At 42.6% G+C, this 10,818-nt stretch overlaps 1 protein-coding gene across 1 annotated transcript; it reads right to left on the reverse strand.

Moving 5' to 3' along the window:
• Nucleotides 1-561: 561 nt before the first annotated feature.
• On the reverse strand, nucleotides 562-5,261 carry LOC140680165 (uncharacterized). Its single transcript, XM_072916541.1, has 4 exons — nucleotides 5,213-5,261; nucleotides 1,916-2,580; nucleotides 1,549-1,666; nucleotides 562-1,212 (listed from the first exon to the last, which is right to left on the reverse strand). The coding sequence occupies exons 1-4, from the start codon at nucleotides 5,259-5,261 to the stop codon at nucleotides 674-676; spliced, it is 1,371 nt and encodes a 456-aa protein (XP_072772642.1). The 3' UTR covers nucleotides 562-673.
• Nucleotides 5,262-10,818: the final 5,557 nt, after the last annotated feature.

The following is a 10,818-nucleotide window of genomic DNA, read 5'->3' on the forward strand; positions in this document are numbered from 1 at the left end:
GGAGAAACTCTTCTTACAAACATAGCAAGTAAAAGGTTCCTCCCCAATGTGTGTTCTCATGTGTAATAAAAGTTCCTTTTTAGTGTTGAATCTTTTAGCACAAGCTGAGTGTCAGGTTCAAACACTTATGACATATATTCATCAGACAAGAAGCAAGGAATCATGCAGAGACAGAGTTCAATTTAGCTCATGAGGAGAACACATGGAGCTGCACACTTAGTCACAGTCTTGCCCTACGCTCTAAGGTTCAGCTCCCGCGTCCCTCTATTTATTCAAGAGTTCCACAGTCAACATCACTGAGGCCGCCTCTAAAAAGAGTGGTCACATATTTTATGCAAAGCAGGTCCAGGACGCACAATACGTGACAGAATGTGGTGGGGGCCTTGTGATTTCGCCTTGTCTCCGCTTTGTCTGCATGTTGTCATCTTATCTTCATTGAGGTCCTTAAAGTCTCTGCTTCCTCTGCGTGTTGTCGTCTTATCTTCGTTGAGGTCCTTGAAGTCCTTGGCTGTTAGCGGGCTAAAACAAAGATAACATCTGTGGCTGAGGCCACCCCTCAGACAAGAAGTTTTTGTCCTTGCACAAATAGAAAAGTCTAACTTGAGCACAATAACTAATAACTAAAGCAACAGACTTTAAGGATACTAAAGTTAGTGTGATAATATATACATAATTATTCTAACACTGAGCAAGCAAAAGGTTTCTTTTCAGTGTGTGTTCTCATGTGTAATATAATTTTCTTCTTAGTGTTGAATCTTTTAGCACAAGCTGAGCAAGCAAAAGGTTTCTCTCCAGTGTGTGTTCTCATGTGTATGGTCATGTCACCCTTTCTGGAGAAACTCTTCTTACAAACAGAGCAAGTAAAAGGTTTCTCTCCAGTGTGTGTTCTCATGTGTGTAGTCATGTGTTCCTTTCTGGAGAAACTCTTCTTACAAACAGAGCAAGTAAAAGGTTTCTCACCTGAGTGTGTTCTCATGTGTAATATAATTTTCTTCTTAGTATTGAATCTTTTAGCACAAGCTGAGCAAGCAAAAGGTTTCTCTCCAGTGTGTGTTCTCATGTGTATGGTCATGTCACCCTTTCTGGAGAAACTCTTCTTACAAACAGAGCAAGTATAAGGTTTCTCTCCAGTGTGTGTTCTCATGTGTGTGGTCATGTGTTCTTTTCTGGAGAAACTCTTCTTACAAACAGAGCAAGAAAAAGGTTTCTCACCTGTGTGTGTTCTCATGTGTAACATCATTTCAATCTTAGTGTTGAATCTTTTAGCGCAAGCTGAGCAAGCAAAAGGTTTCTCTCCAGTGTGTGTTCTCATGTGTAATATACTTTTCTTTTTAGTGTTGAATCTTTTAGCACAAGCTGAGCAAGCAAAAGGTTTCTCTCCAGTGTGTGTTCCCATGTGTATGGTCATGTCACCCTTTCTGGAGAAACTCTTCTTACAAACAGAGCAAGTAAAAGGTTTCTCTCCAGTGTGTGTTCTCATGTGTGTGGTCATGTGTTCCTTTCTGGAGAAAATCTTCTTACAAACAGAGCAAGCAAAGGGTTTCTCACCTGTGTGTGTCCTCATGTGTAATATCATTTCCTTCTTAGTGTTGAATCTTTTAGCACAAGCTGAGCAAACAAAAGGTCTCTCTCCAGTGTGTGTTCTCATGTGTCTGGTCATGTGTTCCTTTCTGGAGAAACTCTTCTTACAAACGGCGCAAGTAAAAGGTTTACCACCTGTTTGTGTTCTCACATGTAATATAAGTTCCTTCTTAGTGTTGAAACTTTCAGCACAAGCTGAGCAAGCAAAAGGTTTCTCTCCAGTGTGTGTTCTCATGTGTGTGGTCATGTCACCCTTTCTGGAGAAACTCTTCTTACAAACAGAGCAAGTAAAGGGTTTCTCACCTGTGTGTGTTCTCATGTGTGTGATCATGACTTTCTTAGTGTTGAATCTTTTAGCACAAGCTGAGCAAGCATAAGGTTTCTCTCCAGTGTGTGTTCTCATGTGTGTGGTCATGTGTTCCTTTCTGGAGAAACTCTTCTTACAAACAGAGCAAGCAAAAGATTGCTCACCTGTGTGTGTTCTCATGTGTAATATCATTTCCTTCTTAGTTTTGAATCTTTTAGCACAAGCTGAGCAAGCAAAAGGTTTCTCTCCAGTATGTGTTCTCATGTGTTCTGTAAAATGACTCTTCTTTCTAAATGATTTCCCACATTCAGAGCACTCAAAGTGTTTGTTGTTAGTGTGATGTCTCGTATCACCTTTAGAGTCATTTTTACTCTCCAAAGGTTTTTGGATGTGGTCACTGTGATCAGAAGAGTGTGACATCATGTGGTCCATGTCTGACAGTGGAGCAAAGATGCTGTCTGGTTCTGACTTGATATCTTCACAATGCTCTCCATCAGCTTCTGTGATGTGTTGACTTACAAGCTCCGCCCCTCTGTTCTCCTCACTTTGACTGTGATGAAGCTGGAAGGACTGAGCTTCATCTTCATCATGAAGCTGCTCCTCTTTAATGTGGGAGGGGGCCTGTAGCTCCTTCTGTCCCACACTGGTGTGCCACTCCTCTTCATGACTCCCCGCTGACACCCGCTGGACGTCTGCAGAACAAATGAGGTGTTACTGTATTGAAGTTTGCAGTATTCAAACTATTGACATGTGAGCTAGGCCAAATAGACAGTGATGGGCAAGCTACCTGGACAATGTAGTAAGCTAAGCTACAAGTTACTCTCAATTAAATGGAGCTAAGCTATACTCTCAATTAAATGTAGCTAAGCTATACACTGCAAAAGTAGCTTGCCACATCAAATATATATATATATATATATATATATATATATCTATATATATATATATATATATATATATATATATATTGGCCCACATGTATAATATCAATGTTTATGTTGTCCATGGAAAGAAGTTAGTAAGAAGCAAAAGAAAAACAACCAACCATGGATGACAAAAGGACTGAAAAATGCTTGTCACAAAAAAAAGACATTATATGGAATATTAATAACACAGACATCTATAGAGGCAGAAAATAAGTATAATAAATATAAAAACAAGCTAATTGGTATACTAGGAACATGTAAGAAGGAATACTACAGACAATTATTAAAGAAGAACAGAAACAACATGAGAGCAACATGGGGCATCCTAAATAGCATCATTAAAAATGCTGCTAAGAAAGATTACCCCCAGTACTTTCTACATGGAAATACAAAAAATGACAATATGAACCAAATAGTTCAACGTTTTAATGATTACTTTGTTAATATTGGAAAAAATGTGGAACAAAGATTTCCAAATGCAGATGATGGATCAGTTGAGGACTTGAGTGAGCTCATAGACAGAAATCCCAATTCCATGTTTCTTAAGAACGTGACTAAAGAAGAAATAATCAAAATTGTAAAATATTGTAAATCCAAGACCTCAACCGACTGTCATGGAATAGATATGGTAACCATAAAAAAGGTTATAGAAGACATTTCAGAACCTCTGACATATATCAGCAACGTATCATTTCTAACCCGCAAATTCCCTGACAAAATGAAAATTGCAAAAGTCGTACCAATTTATAAGAATGGAGACATACACCAGTTTACTAACTACACACCAGAATTCACAGCAAATATCTCAACATGGATAGCATTAATCCAAATAACAAAAGAAATGAGCAATGCAATAGATGGTAAAGAATGTGCGGCCGCAGTATTCATGGACTAAACTAAAGCATTTGACACAATTAATCATGATATTTTTATAACAAAACTAGAAGGATATGGCATCAGAGGGTTGGTCTTGAACTGGGTAAGAAGCTTTTTAACCAACAGGAAGCAATATGTGAAGATGGGTGAAAATATGTCAACACGGCTAGATATATCTTGTGGTGTACCCCAGGGATCAATACTGGGACCAAGATTGTTTCATCTTTATATAAACCACATTTGTAAAGTTACAAAGGACTTAGTTAGTTTTATTTGCAGACGACACAACTGCTTTCTGTTTAGGAGAGAACACACAGAAAATAATACAAATAATAACAGAAGAAATGAACACATTAAAAAGATGCTTTGACAAAAACAAACTATCTTTGAGTCTCAGTAAAAGTAAAATAATGCTATTTGGTTACAGGAGAAGTCCAAATGGACAGAGTAGACATTGAATGGGTAAAATAAACCGGATTTTTGGGTGTAATAACAGATGATAAATTGAACTGGAAATCTCATGTAAAAAATATACCACATAAGGTGGCAAAAGACATTGCAATAATGAATAAAGCAAAATAAGTCCTGGGACAAAAATGACTTCATATTCTCTACTGCTCACTAGTGTTACATATCTGACTTATTGTGTAGAAATATGGGAAATAACTACAAAAGTACACTTCATTCATTAACTGTGTTACAAAAAAGATCAGTTATAATAATACATCATGTTGGATATAGACAACATACAAACACTTTATTTATTGAATCAAAAATACTGAAATTCCACCACATAGTGAATTAGCAAACAGCTAAAATGATACACAAAGCAAACTATAACCTGCTAGCCAAGAATGTACAACAATTCTCAAATAAAGATGAGAAATATCATCTTAGAGAAAAATGTAATTTAAAACATTTGTATGCACGTACAACACTTAAGACCTTCAGTATATCAGTATGTGGAATTAAATGATGGAATGGATGAAGCAAAGCAATCAAACAATGTACTAATATGATCCACTTCAAGAAACTCTTCACACTTAAAGTGTTTACAAAGTACAAAGAAGAAGAAAAACATTCTCAATTTATTTCATCCATTATTCATTTTCTACATCATCTTACTCATCTCACCATATGAAATATAACTTACTTCACTCATTATTATTTATTTATTTTTATTGTGATTACTTATGGAGTATATTGTGAACACATTGAGAACAGGAAGTGAACAAAAGTGTTCGCAACTGTTATGTAAAAGAAAAGGGGTAGAATTAAATAAGCTCTGCTTCTTCCTACTTGTTCTGTCGCTGTCCTGGGGGCCGCTGTCGCTGTCCTGGGGGCCTCACCCCACCAGGACAAGGAACTGTGTAACCTTGACGAGGTGCGACAGCTTAAACCTACCTGGTGCCTGCCTGGGCTCAGTGCATGGTGAACCTGTAACCTTCGGGGGGCTCACGGCACCAGGATGGCACTAATGAGCAGCTTCCGCCGAACCCCCTGCCATACGTAAGGAGTTCACAGCCTGTCAGCATGCTGTAAGGTGGCAGCCCCACCAGCTGACTAGCCATCGCAGGGCCAACTACCCAGCATGGTGAAAACTAAACAGTTACGAATCCAACCAGAGCAACTAGATTTAACCGGACGGACTACCCTGGCAACAGACCCCTGCATGCCCTCGAACTACGACATTTGGATCTCCGTTACAAAACCCGCATTGCCTGCTGGAATGTCCAAACACTCCTACGCCCCGGCTATGCAACACTTCTCTCCCGTGAACTCTCCAACTACAACATTACCCTCGCTGGCCTTTGCGAGTCACGCTGGCGCGGTACTGGAGAGACCACCGCCGGCGACCACCTTTTTCTCTGGAGTGGCCCAAATGATGGTAGAGGCCTCTACGGCGTAGCCCTAGCCATCCCGCTATACCGGAGGAAGTCAATCATCAGCTGGAAACCAGTCAGTGATAGACTGCTCTCTGTCCGTCTATTACACCAACATGGGAAGATGACAGTTATTGTCGCCTATAGCCCAACTGATGTCACCCCAGACCAGGCAAAGGACACCTTCCACGACCGGCTACATGACGCCATCCTGGCAGCCCCCCCTCATGACATTGTCATCGTCCTCACAGATGCCAATGCTACAATCTCCACCCAGGACCTCACCCTCCCGGCAGTAACAGGTCCCGTCTTTATCAACAGCACCACCAATGATAACGGCCAACGATTGCTTAATCTGTGCAGAGCCACCAACCTCTGCATCGCCGACACTTGGTTTCCCCGGAAGCGGATCCATCATTGGACCTGGTACAGCCCAGATGGAAAAACAAAGAAAGCCATCGACCACATCCTCATATCCCGCCGCCGGAAAACATCCATCACCAACTGCCGTGTCTTCAGAGGTGCACAGCTTGGTAACACCGACCACCGCCTGCTGATAGCCGACATGCGGCTGAAGTTCAAGGCAGGGGCATTAACTAATGCCTCCCCCAGGCTAGACTCCTCACGACTGCAAGACCCGACCATCATGGAGACGTACAGATGTTCCATCGCAAACCGATTCAATGCCCTCTCCAGTGGGATTGATAAAGAATGGCCTCACTTTAAAAACAAGGTCATTGAGGCTTCCAAAGAATCAATCGGGCGGACGAGACCTGCCACCAAGAAGCCCTGGATATCACAAGACACACTAGATATCGTGAATAACAGACGAGCAGCCCGTCTGCGGGGAGACCTGGACCTGTATCGACGCCTCAACAGCCAACGCAATCTGCCTATTCGACGCGACAGGGCGAACTTCTGGAGCAACCAGGCGACAGCCATGGAGACGGCTTCCCAAAACAACAACCTGCGGCAGCTTTTCAACCTGCTCCGCAAAGGGAAAGCGGGCCCCCGCCAGCGCTGCTTCCTAGTCAAGGATCAGGCTGGCAACATCCTCTCCACTGAAGCGGATTGCATCAGCCGCTGGAAGGAGCATTTCAGCGAGCTCCTCAACCATCCCCCTGCCCCAGAAGACCCCACCCCTACCACCCACACCACCACAATCCCGGACTGCTCCACCGCCCCTGTCTCTCCAGCTGAAGTCAGAGCAGCCCTAACGAAACTCAAGAATGGAAAAGCCCCTGGCTTATGTACCATCACAGCAGAGATGCTGAAGGCCAGAGGAGACAACATCATCCTCTGGCTCACACAGATCATCAACCATGTGTGGGTCTCTGAGTCGCTGCCTGATGACTGGAGGCGGGGCATTATACTACCATTTTGGAAGCATAAGGGAGACCAGCTGACCTGCAGCAACCATAGAGGGATCACACTCCTCTCCATCCCCGGTAAACTCTTTACCCGCATATTACTCACCCGAGCTCTACCTGCAACCAGAAGAAGACGCCGCCAAGAACAGGCCGGCTTCATGCTCAATCGTTCCACCATGGATCACATCTCTGCCATCCGGTTCTTAATGGAAAAGGCCCGGGAGCTCAGAAAGGATCGGCACCTCTACATTGCCTTCATTGACCTTAAGGCTGCCTTCGACACTGTGGACCACGGGTCCCTCTGGAACATCCTGAAGTCCCTCGGAGTCCCAACTAAAATCACCACACTCTTTCAGCAGTTGTATCAGGGTGCAGAAAGCTGTGTGCGTGTGAGCTGTAAAGACTCTGAGTGGGTCAGGCAAGGCTGTGTTGCCGCACCAGAACTATTTAACTGTGTCATCGACCACCTGATGTCCAGAGTCTGTGTGCGAGTCCCCGGGGTGTCACTTGGAAACTACACCCTAAAGGACCTCGAATACGCCGATGACACCACCCTGTTCAGTGAGACCGCTGACCAGCTCAGGGAGGCCCTTGGTGTGTTTGATGAGGAGACCAAACAGCTCAGCCTGAAAATCAGCTGGTCCAAAACCGAACTCATGCATATCGGCGATGGACCAGACCCACCACCCTTCTTATTTGAGAATACCCCTGTCCACTTTGTCCCTACCTTCAGATACCTCGGCTCGACAGTCACCAACACCGGCGACCTCAAACGAGAGGTGGACCGCCGTCGCACCCTTGCAGCCTCCGTCATGCAGTCCCTGTGGAGACCGTTGTGGCGACACCGGCACATATCTCGGGACACCAAGTTGAGGGTCTACAATTCCTCTGTCATCTCTGTCCTTCTGTACGGCTCGGAAACATGGCCGCTGAATAACATCCTGGTGGCCAGGCTAGATGGCTTTGATTCCAGAGCCCTCAGGAGGATAGAAGGCATCACGTGGAGCCAGCATGTCACCAACAAGACCCTAAGAGAGCTAACCCAACAGCTCCCAGCCTCTCGCCTCGCGGCAATGCGGCGAGTGCGCTGGTATGGCCATGTCATCTGCCTGCCGGGGGAACACCCCACGCGCAAAATCCTGGACTTCAACCCGCAGCGAGCTGGCTGGAGACGCCCTAGAGGCGCCCCCAGGACTCGCTGGCTGGATGTATTAGCCCAGGACCTTAAGGCCTGCAATGTGACTATGGCACAAGCTCAACACCTTGCCCACAACAGACCCAGATGGAGAGACCTGGTTGCTATGGTCGGCTCTACGCGCCCTGAAGTGCAAGAGGACTAAGTAAGTAAGTAAGTAAGTCTTCCTACTCCTTTTCCAACATGTTGAAAAGACAAACTGGAAATTGTGATGTATCATGTTGTATACATGCATGTGTGATGTATCATGTTGTAAGCATGCATGTGTGATGTATCATGTTGTATGCATGCATGTGTGATGTATCATATTGCATGCATGTGTGATGTATCATGTTGTATGCATGCATGTGTAATGTATCAAGTTGTATGCATGCATGTGTGATGTATCATGTTGTATGCATGAATGTGTGATGTATCATATTGTATGCATGCATGCATGTGTGATGTATCATGTTGTATGCATGCATGTGTGATGCATCATGTTGTATGCATGCATGTGTGATGTATCATGTTGTATGCATGCATGCATGTGTGATGTATCATGTTGTATGCATGAATGTGTGATGCATCATGTTGTATGCATGCATGTGTGATGTATCATATTGTATGAATGCATGCATGTGTGATGTATCATGTTGTATGCATGCATGTGTGATGTATCATGTTTGTATGCATGCATGTGTGATGTATCATGTTGTATGCATGCATGTGTGATGTATCATGCTGTATGCATGCATGTGTGATGTATCATGTTGTATGCATGCATGTGTGATGTATCATGTTTGTATGCATGCATGTGTGATGTATCATGTTGTATGCATGCATGTGTGATGTATCATGTTGTATGCATGCATGTGTGATGTATCATGTTGTATTCATGCATGTGTGATGTATCATGTTGTATGCATGCATGTGTGATGTATCATGTTGTATGCATGCATGTGTGATGTATCATGTTGTATGCATGCATGTGTGATGTATCATGTTGTATGCTTGCATGTTCCAAATAAACTCAACTCAACTAACACTTGGTGGACATTCAAGCCACAAAATGCAAATGGAGTATTGTTGGTGTATTTTGGATGGTTATAGAGGACCTCCCATTGGCTCCATTGCAAGTGGACTTTTATTTACATTTATGAGTTAGAATTAGGGCTGGGTGATGTATGGAATATACTGGATATATCGTGGGTTTGTCTCCGTGCGATATAAAAATGACTATATGGTGATATTGGAGTATACGTTCTCACACAGTTGCTTTTAGCTGCAGGCATTACACTACAGGCTCTTCTCACTCTTTCTTGTCTCTCCTTCTCACAGAGACATAAAACAAGCGCACCTTCTTACATACGTCACATACTGTCATGTGTGCAACGTCATACGCTCTCACGGAACAGACAGGTAGCGGCATGGTAACGTTAGCTGTGGTGCTACTGGTAATACGAGAGAAAGAAGGTGCCAATCTGGTAACAAATGAAGGAAGAAATAGTTCCCAAAACAAACAGCAGGGGGTCCATCGTCTGGCGGTGGTTTGGCTTCAAGCGGGTAGATGGTGAACAAGTATGCGGCAAAAGCGTTGCTACAAAAAGTAGCAGCACTGCTAATGTAGCATCATTTGAAAAGTCACCCGCTAGAGAATGAAGAGTGCTTGAAACTCTGCATGTCAACATCTCCGTTCTGTGCCCCACCAACAAAATGCCCAAGCAACCATTTCCACATCAGAAGGAGATATCGTCCGCAGGAACCTACCACATAGTGAAGGACATACACTATTTGATTTCCTATTATGCAGCTCATTATTATATGACACTTATTGAAATATATTGTGTGACATCATGCACAAAAGTGCACTTCATTTGTTTTAAACTATTGTAGTGGCGTTCTGTACAGAAAGTGCACTTTAATTTAGTGTTGTTTTGATATGTCATCTTAGTGACATCATGCACAGAAGTGAACTAATAGCTTGTTTTAAAATGTCTGACAATCTTGCACTTTCTGTTTTGAAATGACATGAATGTTTGTACCACTGCTTAATAACTGTTTAATAAATACACTTTTGCTAAATTGACTTAGTTGTGGTTTCCCTCTCTGCATGAAAGTTTAAAAGTAGCATATATTAATGCAGTATGAAGAAGAATGTTTTAATGTAGACACATATAATCATCATACTGCTGTGATTATATGCATCAAGTGTTCATTCAAGGCTAAGGCAAAATATCCACATATATATGGTGTATCGTGACATGGACTAAACATATCCACATATATATGGTGTATCGTGACATGGCCTAAACATATCCACATATATATGGTGTATCGTGACATGGACTAAAAATAGAGATTTTAATAAAAGGCCATATCTCCCAGCCCTACTTAGAATGTATTTTTGTTTATATATATATATCCACCATCATGTCTTTTAAAAAGATTGTGAACAATAGAAAAATTCCCAAAAAGTGCAGTTCCCCTCTAAATTCGTGACATGGCCTAAACATATCCACATATATATGGTGTATCGTGACATGGACTAAACATATCCACATATTAATAAAAGGCCATATCGCCCAGTCCTAATTAGAATGTGATTTATTTTAATATATATATAGATCCACCATCATGTCTTTTATAATGATTGTGAACGATAGAAAAATTCCCCCAAAAAGTGCAGTTCCCCTCTAAA

This window comes from Nerophis lumbriciformis, linkage group LG28, assembly GCF_033978685.3.
Source record: "Nerophis lumbriciformis linkage group LG28, RoL_Nlum_v2.1, whole genome shotgun sequence".
Taxonomy (NCBI): domain Eukaryota; kingdom Metazoa; phylum Chordata; class Actinopteri; order Syngnathiformes; family Syngnathidae; genus Nerophis; species Nerophis lumbriciformis.

Coding starts and splice junctions, on each gene's coding strand:
- LOC140680165 (XM_072916541.1), bottom strand. CDS start 5,261: ATGGCTAGTCAGCTGGTGGGGCTGCCACCTTACAGCATGCTGACAGGC. Junction 2,581..5,212: donor TTACAGCATGCTGACAGGCT/GTGAACTCCTTA, acceptor TTTGTTCTGCAG/ACGTCCAGCGGGTGTCAGCG. Junction 1,667..1,915: donor AAAGATTCAACACTAAGAAA/GTCATGATCACA, acceptor TTCTCCAGAAAG/GAACACATGACCAGACACAT.